Raw genomic sequence first — 27,179 nt, forward strand, 5'->3', positions numbered from 1 at the left:
GGGTATTATCATATAAATCCATCTATCTTTAAGTTTAAGCAGTTATTATGCTAAAAAATTATGAATGTTATTAAAGGCATAGCATTCTATCTGAAGAGAAACCTACCTGTTTGACTGTTTTATATTGATACACTATATTTTTGTTGACATTTGATAAGTGATTCCCTAAACTTTCAAAGTTATATGTAAACTTGCCACATTTTTAAACGTAGTACTTTTGCCATTTTCATTGGGGCTAATTTTCACCACAATCGCCAGCGGCTGACGAGTTGATGTATATTCCAGCAAGGGACCACACAGGTAGCAAAAGTACTGTACGCCTCGTGGCCTCAGCATGGGGATCTAGCTTCAGTTGTTGCCGATCTACAGCCTGTTATTATATTGTCCTGTCATGTATGGTAAAAATGTTTTAAATTTAATTACTAGTTTCAAAATATCTTCCTGTGATAGTCTAAGTGTTTTACTGTCCTTCGTTGATAGGTGTTTATATTTTACATTTTTTATCATTATACAGACAGACATATAAAATTATGTAGAAAATGAATATCATGTGCTATTTATTTGTTTACGAAGTATATAACAAGGTTCACTAAAGAGCCCCTTACTCATTACGCTGTTGTGAATATTTTGTTATATACAATATATACATATATACAATGTCGATCTTTATTTATACTATGTGCAGAAATTGATAGACTCCAGGACATAGAGCTGCAGAGCTGTTTTGCACACTCATATGTCGGTCTGATTGTATTATGGGCGAATGCCTCTCTACTGAAGCTCTCTACTTTAATCATTATAAATCTGTACCTTCCTTTAGTCAAGACATGACTGAAATATTGCCGCTGTGACTTAAAACTTTAGCTTACTCACTCACTCTCTCTCACTCTCTCTCTTTCTTTCTCTATCTCTCGCTCTCCCCCCCCTCTGTCATTTGTACACTCATAAAATTTACATAGGACATTGTATCTCCTACTTAGGATTTCCTATCGCCTACGTAGGACTTACTTTCTCCTATGTAGTAGATAAAATCCCTGTGTAGGATTTAGTATCTCCTACGTACTATCTACTACGTAGGACTTAGTACCTCTCACATAGAACTTACTATTTCCAACGTAGGACATAATGAATCCTTTTAACTTACGGATATGAAGTATGGTTGTTATAATGAGAAAGTAACATATGATGTCATTGTGTGTGTTGCGTTAGGGTGACGTGGACCTTGATCTAATTGCAGTTGCAGTTCTGGATATTCTGTGGATATTCTCTCTCTCTCTCTCTCTCTCTCTCTCTCTCTCTCTCTCTCTCTCTCTATCTCTCTCTCTCACACACACACACATACACATACACACAGAGTGAGAAAGGGGTAGGGGTAGGTACTGATCTGAAACTCCGGATATGGCACGTTCTCACTCTGGTTGTAACACGCCTTCCGCAAGTTGTTGCTGGATGTTGCTTGTCTTCAGATCGGACTACTCAGGACATAACGAGACTAAAATATTGTCACCGTGATCCTTCCATGCTTCGGTAATGTCAGCCTTGATATATAAATGAAGATAAACATTGTCGTAATTATTCAACACAGAAAGCATGACCAGAAGTCTGGACCAAGTCTCAGGAATCATTTGAGTGTTGAAACCCAATTATCCTCCAATGAGAGTGAATGTGCAGGTTCATGTGAACGCTTTTTGTAAGGGGGCGCAATGTCTGACCCTCCACCAACCATAGCGTCAAGAAGCAAGATGACTCACATCTGATGGCACTATGAATATTAGGATGTACTCAAAAAGAAACATATCTCGATAATATATATCCTACAAGATAGGCCCATGAGCCACAGACTTCTGGGCATTAAGACTCTTGGCCAAATTATTAAAATCAACGCTATTCCTAGAAGCAGTGCTCTCAATCACCAGGACCCCTTCCTCCACCAACACAGGGGCGCAACCAAACAGGTGGCCCCTCCAGTCACCTCATACGACCAGCCGTGGGGAGCTGAGGACACACTCTGTCCCGAGAACTGTTAATGTCACCCAGTCGTAAGTTCCAGAAAGTGCTCTTCATGGGTGCCAATTATTACAGAACACTACAGTTCATGCAATGGGGGTTTACAAACAAATGGCAGAAGCATTGAATAACCCGATGTACCCAATACTAATACAATGGCTCATGGCTAATCTGTTTTTCTACTTCAATTATCGTGTTAGGTTTATATCTCAAATGTCATATTATAGCATTATAAATAATTCAAGTATGACATGTTTTCGTCAGAATATGACTGAACATTCCCAGTGTGACTGACAATCGTAACTGCCAACCTCATTAGACACATCTACCCCCGATTTCCAGATATGATATGTCATACAACATTTATCTTGTCCCTTCAAAACTATCGACCAAGATGTGTATAGAGCTTAACTTTGTGTTACAGCTCCACCAATTTGTGATCTCCATTACGCCTCAAAGACCGGGGACCTTTCAAGGGTGAAACTCCTATTGTCACAGGGACAGGCGGATGTGAATTGTCAAGAGTGGATTGGTAGAACACCAGTGATGTGGGCAGCCAGTGGAGGATATATAGAGGTGGTGGAATTACTTGTAAGTAAACGGGCGAACCTAACACTGGACGATAGATTCGGCATGAACATCCTTCACTCAGCTTGCCTCGGGGGAGATGTAAAGGTGGTGAAGTATGTTCTTTCACAAAACATATTGGACATCAATGGTAGAGTACGGTGTGGGAGAACAGCTGTGATGCTGGCAGCAGAGAACGGACATAAAGACGTGGTGGAGATGCTTATTGACAAAGAAGCTGATGTGTCACTTGTGGATGAAACAGGTGACAACGTCCTTCACTGCGCCTGTAGGGGAGGACATGCTGAGGTGGTGAAATACATCCTCTCAAAGAAAATGGTTGACATCAACAGTCTGGTACATGGCAAGAAGACGCCAACGATGGTAGCAATTGAGAGTGACAATAAAGAAGTGGTGGAACTACTCGTAAAACATGAAGCTAAGCTATGTGATTAAAATGAGGACCACAGCCTTCACCGTGCCTGTTACGCAGGGCAGTTGGATGTCGTGAAATATATCCTCTCTCTTAACTCGGTGGACATAAACTGTAAGGGAAGGAAGAAGAGGACACCAGTGATTGTAGCAGCAGAACAGGGGCACACAGAAGTGGTGAAACTGCTCGTAAAACATGCAGCTAACCTGTTACTAAGAGATGAAAATGGGGACAACATCCTTCACCGTGCCTGTTACGCAGGACAATTGGATGTCGTGAAATATATCCTCTCACTGAAATCGATGGACATAAACAGCAGGGGATGGAGGAAGAGGACACCAGTGATTGTAGCAGCAGAACAGGGGCACACAGAAGTGGTGAAACTGCTCGTAAAACATGCAGCTAACCTGTTACTAAGAGATGAAAATGGGGACGACATCCTTCACTGTGCCTGTTACCCAGGACGCGTTGATGTCGTGAAATATGTCCTCTCACTGAACACGGTGGACATAAACAGTAAGGGACTGAAGAAGAGGACTCCGCCGATGGCAGCAACTATATATGGAAAAAAGGAAGTGGTGGAACTGCTCGTAAAACATGGAGCTGATCTGTTACTCAGTGGAATAGAGGGTAACATCCTTCACATTGCCTGCCGTGGATATATAGATCTTGTGAAATATATCCTTTCGCTGAACCCAGTGGACATAGACAGCAGAGGATGGAAAATGGGCACACCGCTGATGGTAGCATCACGTCAGAGAAATACAAAATTGGTGGAATTACTCGTCCAACGCGGAGCGGATCTGTCACTACGTGACGGAGCAGGGGAGAACACCCTTCACCATAGTTGTGTCACAGGATTTTTACATGTCGTGAAATATGTCCTCTCACTGACTTTGGGGGACATAAATAGCAGGGGGTGGAAGGGGAGGACACTATTGATGATCGCAGCAAGATTTGGACATGAGGATGTGGTGAGACTACTGATAAGCAATGGAGCTAATCCCTCACTGAGAAACAACGACGGTAAAAGCGCCCTAGACGAGGCCAGACAGAAGAATCGTCCCAAGGTGGTACAATATTTAAGGTCACTGTGAATTGGGAACCATCAACGCTCAGCACCGATGGGAGAGTTAGTAGTCAGGAAAACGACTCTACAAGGACGGAGCAATGACACCATGTACACCTTCAAGAAAATTCTGTTTCTTGTAACAAGGGTCTTCAGAAGATTGCACAAATTTGAAAGAACAAATCGTCTGACAGTTACTTAAAATTCGAATCTTTCCCGTGGAAATCATGAAAATCTTTACATAGCGAAAGGCACCACTTTAGTCTCATATATCTGCTAGGTTTTGTTGAAAGAAAGGTTCGAATTGTGATCCGGAAACGAAGCCAAAGCCTTCCTTTTGACACTCAAAAGTCAAAATCGTTTCCATGGAAACCGGAGAAATGAAAATTTCAAAATCTGTAGATTGTAAAACACACTATTGTGGGATATGCCTCATATCTATCAAGGGGGCTAAAATGCAATGCTTACATGATATTTACCGTTTTGATATAGAAATATTTATCCCTTTTGGTGGGAACTCGATGAGCAGCAACAGAAATCGTTTTAGTAGTAGGATGAGTAGTAAAGTATAAGGATCAATTTCAGCAGGGGGAACAGTAAATACAATAGTATATACAATAGTATATATATATACTACCAGACCAAAGTTGGAATTAGTTAAAACTGACTTGTTTAATGGTGAGAATGATTTGGGGTGATAAATAGAATCTCACCCAAGTGTCTGTTGATATCAAATATATGGTGGTGGCTTTAGATTTCTCTTTCTTTGGCATCTGAAACAGAACTTTGGCCGTTTCGCCCACCTGTTGAGTAGGGGTAACGAAATTAATTTTAGTTTGATTTGTGGTTTCTGGTTCCTTTAGTTTCTTCCACTCGAAGGACATACAATTCCAAATACAGACTGACAGACATTATGGCGGATTTTCGCCACGTACAGATGAATGATATGGATCTCCTTTCCCTTCAGCCCTGACAATGTAAACACGTGTCCAATTATCAGCATCAGGTACAAAGAGTTTACACTGCGGATTATTTATGATTGAAATGGGAGCGCTTTGATGTCAAGTGTCACAGTCGTTGGTTCCCGACTACATGGAGCTAGCTTTCCCTCATGACCCTTTATATAGATATCTACAGTCTTTACTGGACTTCAGCTGACTTGGCATAGCTATTTGGGTCCACCATCAGTAACGGTATGTGTGATATAATAAATCTCATGGTGGCTGGACCTCACTAGCAGACTCGATCACTACGTCACCTACTCAAGCGACTACTCGCGTAGTCACGAGGACAACATGAGTACACGAGTACTTTCAGTTATTACCCGGGTCAAGCCTAGACAAAGGCGTTCTCCAAAGACGTTTTTGCTTGGCTGGTGCAGTCTCTTGGAAAATGCACTTTGCACTGCCAAATTCTCTGAAGTACATCGCGTTAAAATACATGCAACACTGCCAACACAATGAACATTTCAGCAATGTCCAAAGGTAAACGTAGCTGGGTGAAAGTTTGCTGAACGGTGACATCATTCCATAGAAGAATAGTCAGTCACTCCAACATTCATGCAAAAGGAGCGCTACAGATATCACATCTAGTTCTAAGTATCTTCTTGTGAGGTACAGGGAACCCTATCCTTCAGTTCTGCTACAAAATCAGTTGAAAATATGTCATCACTTCACAAGGGTCTCTCAGTTTCTTCCACTAATCCAGGGGCAAGAAGATACCCTTGGCAGCAGGCGCGACTTTTCCTGTCTGTAGATTCATTTCCCATGGTACGAGATCCACATCGTGCTGATCCAATGTAGCATACGTGTTAGCCCCCAACAGAAGAACCCGAGGGAACGGACTTCATGACATCTGCTATTTGTTGGATCACACTGGGAGTTCCAGCCAGTGTTTCGAGGTGAACACGTTTGCCACGTCGAGTAGGATAACTTCTCCCACTAGAATACACTTTTCACTTCCTGATGCGAATGTTCGGTATATTTTTCTGAGACTTGGCTGTTACGAACTCATCACCTAAGTTCAGATATGACAACGGGGATTCTGTAGCTATGTCATGTCTGCAGGGTCTAACACACAAACATTTTATGGCTTGTATCTTTACACATTCCTCCATAGTCATCAAAATTTTCAAATAATTTATCACACATTTTCAGACTGAAACGGTCCTTTTTCTAACCACATTTGCAGACTTATTTCTCGCTAGAATACAGTTTTCTAAATTTACATCACTTTTACTCTCATAGAAAACTTTATACAGGCCATTACGTTCCTGTCTATGGTGGACACATGCATCATCGTGCATACCTTCAGTTGTTGGCAATCTATAGCCCGTTTGTATATTGTAGTGTCCTCTATAGTTAAGCTCATATACATTTTGTTACTACTTTTAAATGGGTGTCTGTGATATAAGAGTTGTTTTACTGTTCATCGTCAGCAGGTTTTCACTTTATAATATTCTTCATATACGATTTAATTGTTAATTGTTTTCGTCACGATATACATGTAGCTGCAATATTGCCGATATGACGATAACTATTAACGCTCTCACTCATAATCGTACCACAGGTGATGATCGGCAATCATCTTATGCTGCCTCTTGGTACAACGTGCCACATTGATGACATTCAGTGAAAACAATCATCACAATTGTCAGCGTCACTTGCAGCTAAACATATGCCTTAGTTCGGCTTATCCCTAGTGGATTCTGGTGTTTAGGCGATTCGTTAACGTGTTTCCCTGTTTGTTCCCGGAAAGGATGTGTATACGCATGTGATATGGGTCAACATGGTTGTATGACTTCATTTGTATTTTTGTGTATTGTACGTAACATATTGCGGTGCGTACTTTCTTTTGAGAGCTAGTTGATTTTGAAAATAAAACACGTTGTGAAAGACTAGGTTGTATTATAAATTGTAGACGGCTGATGCACGCCTCCTTGTAGCAGTGTTACCCGAGCCGGTAGGCGAAGTGTAACACTGCAACAAATAGGCGTATATTATACCGCAGTACCCGAGGGAGATGCCTACAACGTATGTATCATGTTAAATGTAGTTTTTGACAAGCATTTATAAGTTGGACGAACATGAATACACGATACGTTACATAGATATCGACTTCCATCTTTATTCTTGACACGACGTTTTTGAGCTAATTCTTGCTCCTTGGTCAGGTGAATGGTGAGTTTGGTGTTTTCCGTGGCAGCGGGTAATATTTTCATTCACCTGAGCAGGGAGACTATATACTGTTGTTTTACAGTCCTTGGACGACAGGTTTATATAGTATCCACATTTTCCATTTAAATGTCAAATGTGTTCCCGTCACGATAAGGCTGAAATATTGCCGATTTGACTTTAAATATTAACTCACTCACTCACTTAAACTGCTGGTGACAAGTCTAGTCTAACCAGTCCAACAGTTTTAAGACATCGGTGTTTTGGAACTTTGTATTTTTCAGAGGTCAAGACCTCAGCGGGGTGCCTGATGCTGGATGGTTGTAAAGCTATCTAGGAGGTCATTAACATTTCACCATAAAAACCTCATCAATATTCATTACTAAATTCACGGCCGAGTGCCTCGTCTTCCCTGTGAATTCAATCAATCTAATGTTCATTCCCATAAACGAAGTGATAAAGGTCAATATCCTCCAGGTAGACTATTAATCTCGAGTTTATACTGTGTTGTGGAATGCTGTCCTGGTGGGCGGGTGTCGACCACGCCCCTAGATGTGTGCCACTGAAAGAGTGTACCACCCTAACCTCCTAGCATCAATATGTGATCATTCGCCACAGCAGAGGGCAGAGAATCGTATCCAAACCTCAGTTTGATCTGCTATCTGGGTCAGTGGACCGTCCAGGTGAAACATAAATGGCAATGCAACGCAAAAAATCCCCCCCCCCCCACCCCCACCCCCCCCCCACCCCCCCACCCCCCACACACACACACACTCACACACAAAAAAAAACAAAACAAAAACAAAAACACAAAAAAAAAAACCATAACAGTTTAATATAGTTTATTCAGTGAAGCAGAGTTGCAAAAAAGAATTCGACTTAATTTAGTTTTGTTGAGGAACCCGGCAACGGTGGTGCGATCAATTTCAAAACTCTGGTATGCAGTCCCAAAGAAATCACAGAAGCATCAATGACCGAAGACATCGTTAATATTGTGTTTCAGTGGAAGTTCGAGACATTTTATTTTAACATTAATAAGTTGCCTAATAAATGTCCCAATGGTGTGAAAGCTTCTATATGTAGATGATGTTGGAGTCAAATGTAATTTCCTCGGACAGTTGTAGGATACGCAAGTCTGTGGTAGAAGAATTTAGACGGTATGTAGACCATATAAGTAAGCATGCCCAAGCTTCTGCCACCCTACTACCAGCGTGTGTGTGCAGATCGTATATTTACCCTTGATATCCACCTCGTGTTTGGCCAAGACGTGTATCTTGGTGTTACCTACAAATATGGCAAGAGTATGTACACGCAACACCAGATACACCCATCCAAGATGTTTGGGAGATATCCAGTACATTGCCAAGCAAAAGTCTCAGTGTTAATAATTGCAAAATACTCTCTTGTCATACACGTTATTATGTGATATATGAATGCCGTATGTTATGGATATTAAGCGGAAAATATGAAATAAAGCCGATGAAATGAATTCGTAGATAAATGGGTGCATTATAGAGTAACACTGTATGTCCGAGCCTGTGTTACGTAGAAGTTCACAACACCATGTTAAACAATAAATAGTCAAGACTGATTACCGTCTAATTATACCGTCTAACCGTTACTATATTTGGATGCTTTTGGATTCAAGTATAATGTGGATTGGTCTATAAATTCTATAGCAAATACACGGTATGGAACATTCTGGAAGGTAAAGTATATAAGTGCTTTAGTGCCACCATTATCTCACATTATAATCATACCACTAGAGATTCGTGAAGATCAGGGTTAAAACTGATCTTCAATAATCCATGCTTCGTGGTCAGACTCGCTGACTTGACTGACACGTATCATCGGTTCCCATAGCATAGATCCATGATCATGTTGTTGATCACTGGATTGCCAGGTCCAGATCGTCGTCATTTAGCTGGAATATTCCTGAGTTCGGTGTAAAACTAAACTCACTCTCTCCTAAAACCCCCGATTTCTTTCCCTCACATGTCAACAATTCTAAATGTAATACAAACACGTAACCTTCAACAGATCATGACATCTAACCACATACGTTGTTGTTTTTATATAAACTCTCACTTACTACTGCCCAGGAATAAACTCCACCCCCATCCTCCAGCCAGACCACCAAACTGCCCCTATAATAAGGCCCTCGATAAACCCTTGGCATATTTCTACCCCCTCTCCGGTTCGCTATCCATGTTTGTCTACACAAACTCACAACTATAAACCCGACGAATATACGGCCATGAATTCTGCTTCAGAAAGTTTCCAAATGTGTGTTTATGCAAATATGTTTTTTCTCAACACTTAGATGTACAAAGGTTTATACGTTCATGAATCTAGTCAGTGTTTGAATAGTGATTGTGACGCCAACCGTGAAATAAGCCCTCTATCCCAACACCTCAAAAAAACGACCCATGATGTGTCTATAAATTGCATCAATATTACCGATGCGTTATTCTGCGTTGACGTAATACATGATGCAGTCATTCGGACCAGTCCGCCAGTGCTCTGGTCAAGGTCACGTCTTATAGCGGGGATACTGCATACAGGGAGGTAAGACGCCCAGCGACTAATGACCGTGAAATTGAATATCTCCAGGACAGTGGTCACAGATAAGCAGGTGAGGGGAAGGTGATTTGCGGTGGGGATGGGGCTGCGGATAGGAGGGGGAAGTTCGATATAAGGCGTGTGAGTGTGATGAGGGGGCGAGGGTGGGAGTGGGGGTAGGGAGCGGGACAGGGGCAAGGACATGAGGTGGTTGGGGAGGAAGGTGGTGCACAACACTTGGGTAAAGAAGACAAGCGAAAAAATAGTTGCTGAAGCAAGTCGAAGCTAGAGTTCTGGTTTGGGAGACGGGTCGTGGCTGGTGAGAGACCGTGACGCTGGACACACAACGTGACTGGGCACAGACCGTGACCCTGGTCAGTGGGATACTGTGATAACACCACGGCGACGGTGTCCTTCAGCTGGTCTGTTAGATGACAACTTCACGTCCGACAGACATGTGACAGGTAGAGACATCTTGCCCTGTGCACTTGTTCCGATGCGCTGGATACGGATAGTTATTAACTTATATCATTTGGTGTGACTGTTAAAAAGGCCACTTCCCACACAATTTGATATCAGAGGTGTCATCTTTAAGTCGTGGACAGATGAGGTATGTCAGCGTTTTATTTGAACAGAGGAAGGTTCAATCTAACCTGTGCCGTGTGCGTGTGCGTGCGCTCGGGCGAGTGTGTGTCTCTTTCTCCGCGTGTGATTGTGTGAGAGAGGTTTTCTCTGGTTTCAATTCTGTATGTGACTGCGTGTGCGCGAGTGGCTCTCTCTCTCTCTCTCTCTCTCTCTCTCTCTCTCTCTCGCTCTCTCTCTCTCTCTCCCTCTCTCTCTGTGGGCGTGACTGTGCGAGGATTTCTCTGGGTGTAATTTTGTGTGCGACTGTGTGTGCGAGGTTTTGTACGGGTGTGGCTATGTGTGTGACTTGTGTGAGAGGTTGTGTGTGGGTGTGGTTGCGTGTGTGACCGAGTGTTTGCGGTTTTATCTAGGTGTTGTTATGAGTGTGACTGTGTGTGAGAGAGGCGTTTTGTCTGCGTGTTTCAACGGTTAGGAAATGAGAAAATACTATTTTCAGAGGCCGTCTGCCTGGTCAGCATGAAGTTCAACATGTCCCTTGTTGTGTCGTCGCTCCTGCTACAGATAGCTGCAGCCGGTTCAGGTGGGTTGTCTCTCTGCCACCCCTGTCAAACAATCAGTCATTGTGGAGTGAAAGATAGTAATCATCTTAAAATATATGTAATTTTGCTTGTGGGGAAATATCCAGGTTTATGCGGGCCTCTGCAGGTATCTACTTTTATGTACAGAAGCAAAAATATGTACGTATGTTCAGTTTAGTTAAGGTAGGCGATTGGGTGCCTGACTCTGAGGGTGTAGTTCCCGGTTTGGGCTCAAATACAAAAAGGTTAGAATTTTGGTTTACTAAGAAAGTGTAATCTCAAACATACTCTTCAAAAAGTTTTTTTTTCATTTACGATTAAAAATATTTAGGAGATTTATCGGAGTCAATCAATGTTGATGTGATATTATTGAATGTATTGAGAGTGCATCACCATTTGCACTTCCTTACAACCAAAGCTATTTGGCATGTAGTCGCTTTTGAAAGATGATTGGTGTATGGCATGTAATTTGCATGTGTACAATTTTCATTTTGAAACAAACGACTAGAAACAAACACTAACAAATGTCTGATGCAAGATTAGTGTCAAAATTAATGTTCTAAAGTGATTTCTCGACCTTCTTGAAAATCGTCAGAATTAAGAATGGGACCCCAAGCAAGTGCATGGGGCTACTGCGTTGTGCACGTGCATATCATGCGTTGTGTATAGGCGTGGTAATAGAGGAAATTTGTAGTGCATTCATAAGATGTCTGTACTTGAAACGTTTGTCAAGGTTTACATTTCCATATTGAAAGTTCAGGTTCCCCTACCTGTTTTAAGGGTAAATATCTACAACACCCACACCCACACCCACACAAACACACACACACCCACACCCACACCCACACCCACCCACTCACATCCACACACCTACACACCCACCCACACCCACACCCACACACACATACACCACACACACATACACACATACACACACACGTGATGCATATAATGATATCGCTGGTAGGTTTTCCCTGATAGACAATACATATGTTGTCAGTGACATCAAGCATAGCTATGACAGCTGAACCCCCGACCTATACCGGAAGTAGCAGCATTGAACTACGGTGTAGTCTGGGAGGCAACCCGGGGTCTATCAAGGACATACTTGCCATCATGATCGGAAAACTGGAGGGCACCAAGGTACCACTGGCTGCGGTATCCGATTCTGAGGCGGCCCACGTCGCCAACAGCGTGAAACAGAGAGCAAATGCGTCAGGACGGTTGAACCACACGGATATTAGTAAATCCTACCTTGTGTTGAACATGGGCAATGCCAGCTGTGACGACGTGAAACCATATTACTGTACAATGAACGTCAAGAGCTACATAATAATACACGCCCTTACTGGAAGCATGAATTACACTTTACCAGGTGAGTTACATCATAATACACTCCCTTACGGGGGGCATGAACTGCACCTTTCCAGGTGAGCTGTATTATAAACGCCCTTTTTGGAGGCGTGAACTACACCTTTCCAGGTGAGCTATATAATAATACACGCCCTTCCTGGAGGTATGAACTACACCTTACAAGGTGAGCTATGTAATAATACACGCTCTTACTGGAGGCATGAATTACACAGCTTACCAGGTGACCTATATTATAATACACGCCCTCATCTTAACACACGATGCAGCATCTGATGATGCGAGCTTGCCCACACCGGAAGGTCTCAAAACCTAGTTGTGAGTTATTGTAACGTTCATAGGATATTTCCAGGTACCAGTGTTATGAGATGAGATGTTGATATGACATAACGTATAACAGAAAGTAAATATTCTCGTTGCTTTCGCATTATCCCTCCAACTCCTCAAAATACAAACAAAGAAACAAAGTGCTTATACTGGTCTGTACCTTCTTATGTGTTCTTATGTACAGATAATTGCTATGACAGTTGTATTGATGTGACCATAATTAGTCAAATGACCGGAGTACAGTTTGACATATATAGCATGCTGTTTGTTTCAGATGGAGCTCTATCTGATGACAAACAGAACCCTTGTAACGATATCCCGCCAAATCCTGGTAAAGGTAACTGACAGAAATACTATCGTTCGTTAATGCGTTTAGGAAAAACTGTACTCGTAAAAACATAATTAATCATTTATTGTGAATGAGTGGGCTTTTAAACCAGTTTGAACTGTTTCCTTCTATATCAATTCTGGTTAGCCTGGTGTAGGATGATCCAAAATAACGCAGTACATGCGAGATATATGTATTATTGTGTTCTAGTAGCCAAGTGGCTGAAAAAACCGATGAGTGCAGCTTAAGCAACTAACAAAACAGTGATTGTTAACCTGCACTGACCACTTATAAAATCACAATCAGAACATTTTTCAGAATGTACTAATACTAGTATATATCCGTTGTTTCAAGGTTGCCGTGCAGGTTCTTCGGTGTCAATATTGTCCTGCATCTTGGGACTGATTGTGCTACAAATGCTCAGTACAATCTGATGGATGACTTCCGGTTATCGCTATGTATCATGGGATTGTTGATGCATCAGTAACTAAATAAAGTATGATGGCCCTTTTTCGGTTGTCGCAGTGCATCATGGAATTGATGGTGGATTGGAAACTGAATAAAGAGTGATGGATGACTTCCGGTTTCCGCTATGCGTATGGGAGTGTTGGTGTAACAGAAACTGAATATAGTGTGATGGCTGACTTCCGGTTATCTTTATGGAACATGGAAGTGTTGCTGCTTCAGATGCAGAGTAGAGTGTGATGATGTGATGATGTCTTCCGGTTATCGCTATGCATTATAGGATTGATGATGCATCAGATACTGAATAACTTGCGATGGCTGACTTCATGGCATCGTTATATATCATGGGATTGTTGGTGTATCAGACACGCAGTGTGATGGTTGACTTCTAGGAATCGCAAAGTCAACCTCCGGCTCAGCCAGAAGGTGAAACAACATTTTCAAAGAAGCGCTGTGATCATCTTATTCGTTGAATTCCAAAATTTGATCTTCGACTTGCCAAAACTGGGTATACATCCAACGGAATTGTATTTATTTGTGAAAAACGACTTGATGTTTCACGTCCTGTGTTTGCAAGCATGTACGTATTTGTACGTTTCTATGTTGTGGTCTGTTTATAGTGCGCCTACACATATTGCTATAATACGCCACTTTTGCAAATATAAAATATTATCATAAAAATAAGTCGTGTAGTGATTTATCACGGATGGGTATTTTATGTTTGTAAAGTGTAAATAAGGGCGGTTTCACCAAATATAGGGTATACACACTCCAGCCATGTGGAGAATCAAGTCAGGGTGTTTGGCGTGACGAGCGAATATATTAACTCCATTACTCCACTGTCCCATTTCCCATAGGATCCCTATGCACTGAACTACTGATACGCTGACTGCTTTAAATATTGCACTCTAGATCTAATGATATCTTTTGAAAAATATCTTTTATTTCCAAAACCTATACACATCCCTATTTTGAAATTTAGAACCTCAAATCTAAACCTTGCGATCGAAACTGTCAGATATGACATACAGAGAGAAGAAAGGGAAGAAAAAATGTGTAGACTATGTCACTTCAACTTAGATGTTGACGAATTCCATTAACGTTTTTTCAAATGTATGTCACTTAATTCTTGCAGAAAATTATTCATCCCGAAAAATATCACAGTAGGGCCAATTTATCAACCCTTTGCATGTCATGTCAATTTTAAAGTTAGCAAATGTATATCACTTTTTATCTCTCACTTGTATAAATTGTTACTTAAATAACTCATCATCATGACGCATGTTTGTATTCATGTACATTTGTATATTCTTTGCTCTTGTACCACCGATGGTGGTTTTATGAGAATAAAGACGCTGAAGTTGATATAACGCAGTTAGGATGCAGTGGTATGAATCAAATGAGTCAGCGAACGTGACCACGTGGTTCTAGGTCACCTACACCCGTGGGTTGGTGAAGATCTAGTCTAACCGAATCCTCTCGTGAGTCAAGTTGAGCGATAAATCTGTAGTCTGACGTAAACAACAGCAACTGATCAGGATACAACAGCTGGCATTAAAAAACAAACAACAGTATTTAAATAAACACACAACATGATGGAAACAGGAATGTCTAAAGGACGTAGTGTGCTGTGGAAGTTGGTGATGTGTTCAGATTGTAATATTATTTACCGTTCTTTAACCCATTAAGGCCGAGAGACGCGTATGTGCGGCTAATTAGCTTCTCACAGCGAGAGCCGCGTATTGGGGGAAATAAAAAGCACCTCTTATTCAGCGAGAGCCCCGCATACTCGTCAGCTTAATGAATTAATCATTTATTCTCGGAAGGATACTTTGATTTACAGAAAACTAAAACCACCCTTTTAAGCAAGCAAAAAAATATCAATGCTTACGTCTCAGATTTTTTCTATTTTTCTCAGATTTTGTATCTGTTTATGTAAGACAACTGTAAACAGGTGTGTGGTGTGACGAGTTCACGTGTTTTGAGCTGTTGTCGATATAACCTGTACAATCACATGCTAATTTTCTATCTGTTTAAAATCCGGGAATTAATAGAGCAGATGTGCAGGTATAGTGATGTGGTGGATGTTATTTTATGGAGTATCAATTTCGCTGACTGATTTTCACGATGCTAGTCACAGGATTGTCTGAACCAGACCCGACGTTCGGACTGTGCCACACAACCTGCGTATTACCAAACAGGAAGAACGAGGACTTTCAGTTCATATTGCGCAAGAACACTGAACAGCAAAAGAAACGCAGTTCTGGTTTTTGTTCTAAACATAAACATGAACGCTTACTTGTATGTTTCAATTTTTCGAAAATTGAGTTTCTTTTGATCTTCAGTATAGTTCAACATGTTTATTTACTATGGAATATACAAAATATTGACGAAACAAAAACATAAAAAATGAGTCAGTTTCACGTTGTGCAGGACATACTAACTGGGCATACACACTCTTTTCTAATACATTTGGTGATATATTTAGACTGAAATATTTACAACACTAAACATTTGGACTCAATCACTCTGAACACATTAAATGGTGAACAGCATCCGACACTTTCACCCTTGTCCCTGTGGGTGTTCCGATCGGTTCACTCATGACGACATCAGACATTGCTAAGAACTTTAAAAAACTTGTCTACGGCTCAATGTTCTGTGAACACAATTAGAATGTAACACAACGTACATATACACTCCTAACTCCAACTAGTACGTTAGTATATCCCTTACTTAAATGAGAATGTACATGTAATGAACGATCACATATCCTAACTGACGTACCCTCGGTAACAGCACTATAAAAGGAATAGTCCTTATAGCTGACTAAATATTCGCATGACCTTTGACCTATGCCGGAATCCAGAGGACAAATCAACGTCATCCACTCGAATATAGGATGCTCACGATCGCAGTCTACATCAACATGGCAGCAAAACCTTTCACTTTGTCAGATACTCTCATTTTCAGGACGTCTAATCGGAAGAGTAAGAAAATATCACAGAATGTTTCTCTAGAACCAGCACATGTTGACAATGATCCTCCGTGACCGGACGGATGCGGGATCATAAGGGCGGTCTAATGTCGTCTAGTTTCCCTAGGTATATACCCCGTTCGCCATACGTTGGGCGGGTGTACTTGCAGCCTTGCATCCTTGTGATTTTCATCCTGCTGCAAAATCACTATAGCTTTCTTCCATCGTCATTGTTTTCCTGAAGATAAAGTGGCGCTGGCACTACGATGGTGACACTTTCCCCCTTTTTTGACGATCTGAATCAAAAATGGGTTTTATGCACAACCAGTTCGGATTATCATGTGGAGAAGTGATGAGCTCAGAGGTAGAGATTGTGCAGGACATGTGTGCTCAGAGATGAAGTAGATGGTGAAGGACTGGTGAACTCACAGGTGTAGTAGATGGAGAAGGTAAGGTGTACTCACAGGTGTAGTAGATGGTAAAGGACAGGGTGTACTCACAGATGTAGTTTATGGTGAAGGACAGGTGTACTCACTGATGTAGACTATGGTAAAGGACTGGTGAACTCACAGGTGTAGCAGATGGAGAAGGTAAGGTGTACTCACAGGTGTAGTAGATGGTAAAGGACAGGGTGTACTCACAGATGTAGTTTATGGTGAAGGACAGGTGTACTCACTGATGTAGACTATGGTAAAGGACAGGCGTACTCACAGATGTAGTAGATGGTCAGGGACACACCCACAGTTTGTAAGACGAGAATTATACACAGGATCAACAAAAGTCGCTGTATCCAAGTCACTGTAACAAAACATTGGTAAATATAATCACTCCGGAAACACTCACGCTGATCATGCATCTTGTAAGTGAGAAGTAGGTATTAAGGAAACCAACACATACTGGCCGTATCTGCACATGATAGTTCACTTTACTTACAGTCAATGGATACCTGCATACGAGATACATCATATTATCAACACTTAATGGATATCTGCACATGGCAGATGACTTTACTTACAGTCAGTGGATACCTGCATACGAGATATATCATCTTATCAACACTTAATGGATATCTGCACATTGCAGATGACTTTACTTACAGTCAATGGATACCTGCATACGAGATACATCATATTATCAACACTTAATGGATATCTGCACATGGCAGATGACTTTACTTACAGTCAATGGATACCTGCATACGAGATACATCATCTTATCAACACTTAATGGATATCTGCACATGGCAGATGACTTTACTTACAGTCAATGGATACCTGCATACGAGATATATCATCTTATCAACACTTAATGGATATCTGCACATGGCAGATGACTTTACTTACAGTCAGTGGATACCTGCATACGAGATATATCATCTTATCAACACTTAATGGATATCTGCACATGGCAGATGACTTTACTTACAGTCAATGGATACCTGCATACGAGATATATCATCTTATCTACACTTAATGGATATCTGCACATGGCAGATGACTTTACTTACAGTCAATGGATACCTGCATACGAGATATATCATCTTATCAACACTTAATGGATATCTGCACATGGCAGATGACTTTACTTACAGTCAATGGATATCGGCACACGAGATATATTCCTTTTATTTACAGTAATACAAATTCGTGGACATCTACTTTCGCGCACCTATTTCCGGGTACACGCGGTGGCTGTTAAATCTCATTTAATTATATTTTTAACAGAAATTGATTTCATTGATGAATGTTTATTAACATGCACTGTACCCTCAAAGTAGGTTGAAGTATTGTAAATTGTTTGTCCTTCTGAGTCCCCGTGCATTCAAACCTACTGCAATTTTTCATCGTAGTATATATGCTATTTTAATGTATGGCCAGATGTATTTAAATTGCTAAAGTGTGAAGGGATGGTGTGAATCCAAATAGGGTCCTTTGCAGGAGCAAGAGTAGAGTAAGTCCCCGTGGTCTTTAGCATGGTGATCTAGCTTCAGCTCCTGGCAATACATTTTCGATGTTTATATTGTCGTCTATAGTTAATGATACTTACTAATTTTCAATTGGTATCTGTGACACACTAGTTGATTTTACCGTCCTTTCTTGGCAATTTATTTCATAATTTACCCATATTCATGGTAAAATTATAACTTGTTTGTTGTCACGATATGGATGAAATATTGCCGATGTGACTTATTTTTCATTCAATCACACTGTTGCCACACATAAAGCCGTTTTGCCAGATTTCGTATTTGTCGTCTCCGTATTCCTGATGTCACGAACTGGAAATCACAAGCTTCAAACTGTACTTGTTTTATCAAAAGTTTTTTGCAAACATATTTTTATGCTTCTACAATAATTCAAACACATCGAGACGGAAAGGTAGTTTTCGTTCATGGCAGCACCGTTTTACCGTAACTAAAAGCAATTATGATGACTTTGTAAGACCCCATCAAATAGTTATTATTAATGAACTGCAAAAGTATGTTTGTGTTTATTCATTAAAAGTCACCAAAGTGATGGACACAATTTGTAACTTTTCATTCAAGATTATTGGGATTTTACTTATTTAAATGCGGTGTTTTTATAAAGACTGCCAATTTCTAATCATTTCTTGACAAAAACATTCTTATCAACATTGTGAGACATGAAATTTCATATTACATCGTTATCAGCTTTTGGCTAAATCGTTCACCATACTGTCCGAATATTAGCTGTCACTTTAGTTATACGAATGTGTGGACTATATGCATCACAATAGTTACGTGGATCGTTTTAGTTATATGGATGTTGACCTGTGAAGGTCTCGGGGTAGAATAGGCCTTCAGCAACCCATGCTTGCCATAAAAGGCGACTATGCTTGTCGTAAGAGGCGCCTAACGGGATCGGGTGCTCAGGCTCACTGACTTGGCTGACACATGTCATCGGTTCCCTATTGCGCAGATCGATGCTCATGTTGTTCATCACTGGATTATCTGGTCCAGACTCGATTATTTACAGACTGCCGCCATATAGCTGGAATATTGCTGAGTGTGGCGTAAAACTAAACTCACTCACTCACTCACAATGACTTTAGTCATAAATATATCCACACGCTATATATCACTATAGTCGGCTTAATATCTGGGCAGAATATAATGATGTAGACGGTCCCTTAACGTAACTGCAGTGCATGTTGTCATTGTCAGTTGTCAGTAACTGGTCATTGTGAACATCATCAGAGCCCGTCGATATCATTAAAGCAACTGTTATACGTACAGCCTTTAAGACCTGTGCTTCCACCGGTCCGACCTGTGGAAAGAAAGAGTAAAGATAATGCGATAGTAGGAAACACTGAACCGTAAGATAAGTACAAATAAGACATAAACTGCAAGGAACGAAAGGAGAGGAAAACGTAATGAAAAAAAGTACTTAAACGGCCAACAATGTTTGGATCCATCAGCTCAAGATATCAGTGTGTGTGTATCTGTGTGTATCTGTGTTGTCGCCATGATGTGTGTTTAGACATTTTAATTACCAGTTGTTGTTCCACCACCTGTACCAAAACCAGTCGTTGTTTCACCACCACCGTCTGAACCAGACCCAGTAGTTGTTCCACCACCTCCTCCTGTACCAGAGTCAGTTGTTCTTCCACCACCACCTCCTGTATCTGAGTCAGTTGTTGTTCCACCACCACCTCCTGTATCTGAGTCAGTTGTTGTTCCACCACCACCTCCTGTACCAGAGTCAGTTGTTGTTCCACCACCCCCTCCTGTACTTGAATCAGTTGTTGTTTCACCACCACCTCCTGTACCAGAGTTAGTTGTTCCCCTGCCACCTCCTGTGCCAGTACTAGTCGTTGTTCCACCACCACCTCCTGTACCTGAGGCAGTTGTTGTTCCACCACCACCTCCTGTACCAGTACCAGAGTCAGTTGTTGTTCCAACACCACTTCCTGTAACAGAGTCAGTTGTTGTTCCACCACCACCTCCTGTGCCAGAGTTAGTTGTTGTTTCACCACCACCTCCAGTACCAGAGTCAGTTGTTGTTCCACCACCACCTCCTGTACCAGAGCTGGTCGTTGTTCCACTACCACCTCCAGTCCCCGAATCAGTTGCTGTTCTTCCACCCCCTCCTATACCAGAGTTAGTCGTTCCTCCACCACCACCTCCTGTACCAGAGCCAGTGGTTGTTCCACCACCACCTCCTGTATCTGAGTCAGTTGTTGCTTCACCACCACCTCCTGTACCAGAGCCAGTAGTTGTTCCACCACCACCTCCTGTATCTGAGTCAGTCGTTGTTTCACCACCACCTCCTGTACCGGAGTCAGTTGTTGTTCCACCACCACCTCCTGTACCAGAGTCAGTTGTTGTTCCACCACCACCTCCTGTACTTGAATCAGTTGTTGTTCCACCACCACCTCCTGTACCAGAGTAAGTTGTTCCCCTGCCACCTCCTGTGCCAGTACCAGTCGTTGTTCCACTACCACCTCCTGTACCTGAGTCAGTTGTTGTTCCACCACCACCTCCTGTACCAGTACCAGAGTCAGTTGTTGTTCCAACACCACCTCGTGTACTTGAATCAGTTGTTCCCCTACCACCTCCTGTGCCAGTACCAGTCGTTGTTCCACCACCACCTCCTGTAGCTGAGTCAGTTGTTGTTTCACCACCACCTCCTGTACCAGACCCAGTAGTTGTTTCACCACCACCTCCTGTACCTGAGTCAGTTGTTGTTCCACCACCACCTCCTGTACCAGAGTCAGTCGTTGTTCCACTACCACCTCCAGTCCCCGAATCAGTCGCTGTTCTTCCACCCCCTCCTATACCAGAGTCAGTCGTTGTTCCACCACCACCTCCTGTACTAGAGACAGTTGTTCTTCCATCACCATCTCCTGCACCAGAGCTGGTCGTCGTTCCACTACCACTTCCAGTCAACGAATCAGTCGCTGTTCTTCCACCCCCTCCTATACCGGAGTCCGTCGTTATTCCACCACCACCTCCTGTACCAGCGGCAGTTGTTGATCCACCACCACCTCCTGTACCGGAGTCAGTTGTTGTTCCACCACCACCTCCTGTACCAGAGCTGGTCGTTCTTTCACCACCACCTCCTGTACCAGAGACACTCGTTGTTCCACCACCCCCTCCTGTATCAGAGTCAGTAGTTGTTCCACCACCACCTCCTGTACCAGAGCTGGTCGTTCTTTCACCACCACCTCCTGTACCAGAGACAGTCGTTGTTCCACCACCCCCTCTTGTATCAGAGTCAGTCGTTGTTCCACCACCACCTCCTGTACCTGAGTCAGTTGTTGTTTCACCACCACCTCCTGTACCAGAGACACTCGTCGTTCCACTACCACTTCCAGTCCCCGAATCAGTCGTTGTTCCACCACCACCTCCTGTACCAGAGCTGGTCGTTGTTTCACCACCACCTCCTGTATCAGAGTCAGTCGTTGTTCCACTAACACCTCCTGTACCAGAGCCAGTCGTTGTTTCCCCATCCCCTCCTGTGCCGGTACCAGTCGTTGTTCCACCACCACCTCCTGCACCAGAGACACTCGTTGTTCCACCACCACCTCCTGTACCAGAGTCAGTTGTTGTTCCCCTACCCCCTCCTGTACCAGTGTCAGTCGTTGTTTCCCCAAGACCTCCTGTGCCTGTACCAGTCGTTGTTCCACCACCACCTCCTGTACCTGAGTCAGTTGTTGTTCCACCACCACCTCCTATACCAGAGTCAGTTGTTGTTCCACCACCACCTCCTGTACTTGAGGCAGTTGTTGTTCCACTACCACCTCCTGTACCAGAGTCCGTCGTTGTTTCCCCACCACCTCCTGTGCCAGTGGCAGTCGTTGTTCCACCCCCACCTCCTGTACCAAAGTCAGTCGTTCTTCCACCACCACCTCCTATACCAGAATCAGTCGTTATTCCACCACCGCCTCCCGTATTTGAGTCAGTTGTTGTTCGATCACCACCTCCTGTAACAGAGACACTCGTTGTTTCCCTACCACCTCCTGTGCCAGTACCAGTCGTTGTTCCACCACCACCTCCTATACCAGAGTCAGTTGTTGTTCCACCACCTCCTCCTGTACCTGAGTCAGTTGTTGTTCCACCACCACCTCCTGTACCAGAGTTGGTCGTCGTTCGACTACCACCTCCTGTACCAGAGTCCGTCGTTGTTCTTCCACCACTTCCTGAGCCAGAATCAGTCGTTGTTCTTCCACCACTTCCTGTACTTGAATCAGTCGTTATTCCACCACCGCCTCCCGTATTTGAGTCAGTTGTTGTTCGATCACCACCTCCTGTAACAGAGACACTCGTTGTTTCCCTACCACCTCCTGTGCCAGTACCAGTCGTTGTTCCACCACCACCTCCTATACCAGAGTCAGTTGTTGTTCCACCACCACCTCCTGTACCTGAGTCAGTTGTTGTTCCACCACCACCTCCTGTACCAGAGTTGGTCGTCGTTCGACTACCACCTCCTGTACCAGAGTCCGTCGTTGTTCTTCCACCACTTCCTGAGCCAGAATCAGTCGTTGTTCTTCCACCACTTCCTGTACTTGAATCAGTTGTTGTTCCACCACCACCTCCTGTACCAGAGTCAGTCGTTGTTCCACCACCTCCTGTGCCAGTACTAGTCGTTGTTCGACCACCACCTCCCGGACCTGAGTCAGTTGTTGTTCCACCACCACCTCCTGTGCCAGTACCAGTCGTTGTTCCCCTAACACCTCCTGTACCTGAGTCAGTCGATGTTCCACCACCACCTCCTGAGCCAGAAACAGTCGTTGTTCTTCCACCACTTCCTGTACTTGAATCAGTTGTTGTTCCACTACCACCTCCTGTACCTGAGTCAGTCGATGTTCCACCACCACCTCCTGAGCCAGAATCAGTCGTTGTTCTTCCACCACTTCCGGTACTTGAATCAGTTGTTGTTCCACCACCACCTCCTATACCAGAGTCAGTTATTGTTCTACCATCACCTCCTGTACCTGAGTCAGTCGCTGTTGCACCACCACCTCCTGTACTTGAATCAGTTGCTGTTCCCGCACCCCCTCCTGTACCAGTGTCAGTCGTTGTTTCCCTACCACCTCCTGTGCCAGTACCAGTCGTTGTTCCACCACCACCTCCTGTATCAGAGTCAGTCGTTGTTCCACCACCACCTGCTGTACCAGAGTCAGTCGTTGTTCCACTACCACCTCCTGTACCTGAGTCAGTTGTTGTTCCACCACCACCTCCTGTACCAGAGCCAGTCGTTGCTCCACCACCACCTCCTGTACCTGAGTCAGTTGTTGTTCCACTACCACCTCCTGTATCAGTACCTGAATCAGTTGTTGTTCCAACACCACCTCCTGTACCTGAATCAGTTGTTGTTCCACCACCACCTCCTGTACCTGAGTCAGTCGTTGTTCCACCACCACCTACTGTATCAGCACCAGAATCAGTTGTTGTTCCAACACCACCTCCTGTACCTGAATCAGTCGTTGCTCCACCACCACCTCCTGTACCAGAGTCAGTTGTTGTTCCACTACCACCTCCTGTACCAAAGTCAGTTGTTGTTCCACCACCACCTCCTATACCAGAGTCAGTTGTTGTTCCACCACCGCCTCCTGTACTTGAGTCAGTTGTTGTTCCACCACCACCTCCTGTACCAGAGACACTTGTTGTTCCACCACCACCTCCTACACCTGAGTCAGTTGTTGTTCCACCACCACCTCCTGTATCAGAGTCAGTCGATGTTCCACCACCACCTCCTGCACCTGAGTCAGTTGTTGTTCCACCACCGCCTCCTGTATCAGAGTCAGTCGATGTTCCACTACCACCTGCAGTCCCCGAATCAGTCGTTGTTCTTCCACTACCTCCTGTACCAAAGTCAGTTGTTGTTCCACCACCACCTCCTATACCAGAGTCAGTCGTTATTCCACCACCACCTCCTGTACCAGAGTCCGTCGTTGTTCCACCACCACCTCCTGTACCAGAATCAGTCGTTGTTCCACCACCACCTCCTGTACCCGTACCAGACGTTGTTCCACCACCACCTCCTGCACCAGAGACACTCGTTGTTCCACCACCACCTCCTATACCAGAGTCAGTTGTTGTTCCACTACCACCTCCTGTACCAAAGTCAGTTGTTGTTCCACCACCACCTCCTATACCAGAGTCAGTTGTTGTTCCACCACCGCCTCCTGTACTTGAGTCAGTTGTTGTTCCACCACCACCTCCTGTACCAGAGACACTTGTTGTTCCACCACCACCTCCTGCACCTGAGTCAGTTGTTGTTCCACCACCACCTGCCGCACCTGAGTCAGTTGTTGTTCCACCACCACCTCCTGTACCAGAGACACTTGTTGTTCCACCACCACCTCCTGTATCAGAGTCAGTCGATGTTCCACCACCACCTCCTGTATCAGAGTCAGTCGATGTTCCACTACCACCTCCAGTCCCCGAATCAGTCGTTGTTCTTCCACTACCTCCTGTACCAAAGTCAGTTGTTGTTCCACCACCACCTCCTGTACCAGAGTCAGTCGATATTCCACCACCACCTCCTGTACCAGAATCAGTCGTTGTTCTTCCACCACTTCCTGTACTTGAATCAGTTGCTGTTCCACCACCACCTCCTGTGCCAGTACCAGTCGTTCTTCCACTACCACCTCCTGTACCTGAGTCAGTTGTTGTTCCACCACCACCTCCTGTACCTGAGTCAGTTGTTGTTCCACCATCACCTCCTGTACCAGAACCAGAATCAGTTGTTGTTCCACCACCTCCTCCTGTACCTGAGTCAGTTGTTGTTCCACCACCACCTCCTGTACTTGAGTCAGTTGTTGTTCCATCACCACCTCCTGTACCGGAGTTGATCGTAGTTCCACTACCACCTGCAGTCCCCGATTCAATCGTTGTTCTTCCACTACCTCCTGCACTAAAGTCATTTGTTGTTCTTCCACCACCTCCTATACCAGAGTCAGTCGTTGTTCCACCACCACCTCCTGTACCAGAGTCCGTCGTTGTTCCACCACCACCTCCTGTACCAGAGTCAGTCGTTGTTCCCCTACCACCTCCTGTACCAGTACCAGAATCAGTTGTTGTTCCACCACCACCTATTGTACCTGAGTCAGTTGTTGCTCCACCACTAGCTCCTGTACCAGAGTCAGTCGTTGTTCCACCACCACCTCCTGTAAAAGTGTCAGCACGTGTGTCAATGTTTCATTGTTGTATTTGATATACATATGTTTACTTTCTTTTCACTTGAGTTTTCTACGATCTTGTTTAAGTTTTAAGACGTGAAAGGTATCACATGGAACCAAAATACAAGATACCATTTCTATGCACCTGTATTAATATTCTTTACTATTTGTTTACCCCTACCTGTCCCAATGATTGTTGAATCACTCTTATTGAACAGACTGCCCTGAAATGACCTGTAGTACACATGACACGTGTAGACACCATCCGCCCATCTGCCCACATTAATCAGTGTCATCAGTGCCACCTGTGTCTCCTCGACAAAGGTCAAGGTTACGTTGTTCTTCAGCGTAAGGTCGGTGATAGTGGAAGTGAATGACCTTGACACTTGTCCAACCCCTAAGAAATAGTTAGCGGTTGGACGCCTCCGCTCTATGATCAGATTCTGGAATGTTTCTCCAGGTTCCAAGTTCGCTGAACAGGTCAAGGTCACGTTGGTTCCCGTAATGCCTGAGCTCTGAAACGCCACAGCCCCGCCACTCACGGAAGGTAACTCTGTAAGGCAAAATCAAATCGCCATATTAATATGTTAGACATGTTACACCTCTCACACAATTCTCCCTCGAAATGTAACCTCACTGTTTGATTTAACGTCGAACCGACCACCACAGGTATCCAACAAGCTCATCGACTTATAGGTATACATACTGACTTACAGTGTGTTCAGCTTGACCTGATCAAAAGAATTCTAATGCATTGCATGACCTTTTCACAACGGGTTGAGTCTGTTATTATGAGGAGGTGCACCTTTGTCAGTTGATTGTCAAACATGTTTGAACAACACAGACAAGGTACGTCGCCATTTGACCTCTCAGTTACGGGAAATAGTCAGCAATTACCCTACTTTCTTTAAACAAGAAGCTAAAGGTGGTTTAATGTTTCCGATGCGGGCTTTGAGACAGCGATCAGCAGCAGCAAGTGGTGTTTCCAGTGATAACCGAAGTGGGCATAGAGACCGATAGCAAGAGTGAACTGGATTGTGAGAGTAACTGATGAGTGACTGTGTAGAGTAGCACATGTCAAGCTGAACAAACTGTGTCGACCGAATGATTGTTGCTACCTTGTCTGTGTTCGGCAGATACATATATATGCATTCGGCATTCGATGACATGAGCTACTCTACATAACAGGGAGGTCAAATGGCATAAACGGCAGGTCGAGTTAACTTACTTAAATAGGGGAGACGAAAATGTTATCAATATCAAAACATGCTAAACTCTATACTCCTCACAAAAGGTTAAGCAACTTGAACTTTCAGTCTCATCACATTTCCATTTTTAGAAAAATGTCAAATCCTGAAATGACGCAATAGAGAAACGAAACATATGTACACACGTTAACAAAATCAAATGAAATGGTATATAGCAATAACAGATTTACAAATCATCAAATTCATGCACCCGTGAAACATTGATGGAGCAATATGTTAACGTTAACATCTAAGTCAAATTTGGACAGTGAGGCATTGTTCAGTAACCGTATGACCATTATGAGCTCCAATGCAAGCGTCTAAACGTCTTTGCATTGACCAAATG

General features: G+C 43.4%; 2 protein-coding genes across 2 annotated transcripts; one reads left to right on the forward strand and one right to left on the reverse strand.

Moving 5' to 3' along the window:
- Window positions 1-1,829: 1,829 nt before the first annotated feature.
- On the forward strand, window positions 1,830-14,830 carry LOC137273235 (ankyrin repeat and protein kinase domain-containing protein 1-like). The gene is made up of 7 exons (XM_067805751.1): window positions 1,830-2,022; window positions 2,432-2,971; window positions 3,068-3,637; window positions 10,893-10,976; window positions 11,975-12,349; window positions 12,947-13,009; window positions 13,355-14,830. The coding sequence occupies exons 1-7, from the start codon at window positions 1,830-1,832 to the stop codon at window positions 13,432-13,434; spliced, it is 1,905 nt and encodes a 634-aa protein (XP_067661852.1). The 3' UTR covers window positions 13,435-14,830.
- A 1,279-nt stretch (window positions 14,831-16,109) lies between these two features.
- Window positions 16,110-25,331, reverse strand: LOC137273243 (trichohyalin-like). The gene is made up of 9 exons (XM_067805765.1): window positions 24,561-25,331; window positions 24,093-24,266; window positions 23,397-23,825; window positions 22,788-23,354; window positions 22,464-22,601; window positions 21,420-22,133; window positions 20,592-21,233; window positions 19,953-20,549; window positions 16,110-16,124 (listed from the first exon to the last, which is right to left on the reverse strand). The coding sequence occupies exons 1-9, from the start codon at window positions 25,329-25,331 to the stop codon at window positions 16,110-16,112; spliced, it is 4,047 nt and encodes a 1,348-aa protein (XP_067661866.1).
- Window positions 25,332-27,179: the final 1,848 nt, after the last annotated feature.

The sequence above is a fragment of the Haliotis asinina genome, chromosome 1 (genome assembly GCF_037392515.1).
Source record: "Haliotis asinina isolate JCU_RB_2024 chromosome 1, JCU_Hal_asi_v2, whole genome shotgun sequence".
Lineage (NCBI taxonomy): Eukaryota > Metazoa > Mollusca > Gastropoda > Lepetellida > Haliotidae > Haliotis > Haliotis asinina.

Excerpts from the sequence above, each read along its gene's own strand:
- LOC137273235 (XM_067805751.1), top strand. The coding sequence starts at position 1,830 with ATGAGCCACAGACTTCTGGGCATTAAGACTCTTGGCCAAATTATTAAA. Across the intron at positions 2,972-3,067 it reads AACGATGGTAGCAATTGAGA|GGCAGTTGGATGTCGTGAAA; the intron begins GTGACAATAAAG and ends CCTGTTACGCAG. Across the intron at positions 12,350-12,946 it reads CATGAATTACACTTTACCAG|ATGGAGCTCTATCTGATGAC; the intron begins GTGAGTTACATC and ends TGTTTGTTTCAG.
- LOC137273243 (XM_067805765.1), bottom strand. The coding sequence starts at position 25,331 with ATGACTTTAGTGCAGGAGGTAGTGGAAGAACAACGATTGAATCGGGGA. Across the intron at positions 23,355-23,396 it reads TGCAACAGCGACTGACTCAG|GAGGTGGTGGTGGAACAACA; the intron begins GTACAGGAGGTG and ends ACTCTGGTATAG. Across the intron at positions 21,234-21,419 it reads TGGATCAACAACTGCCGCTG|GAGGGGGTGGAAGAACAGCG; the intron begins GTACAGGAGGTG and ends ACTCTGGTATAG.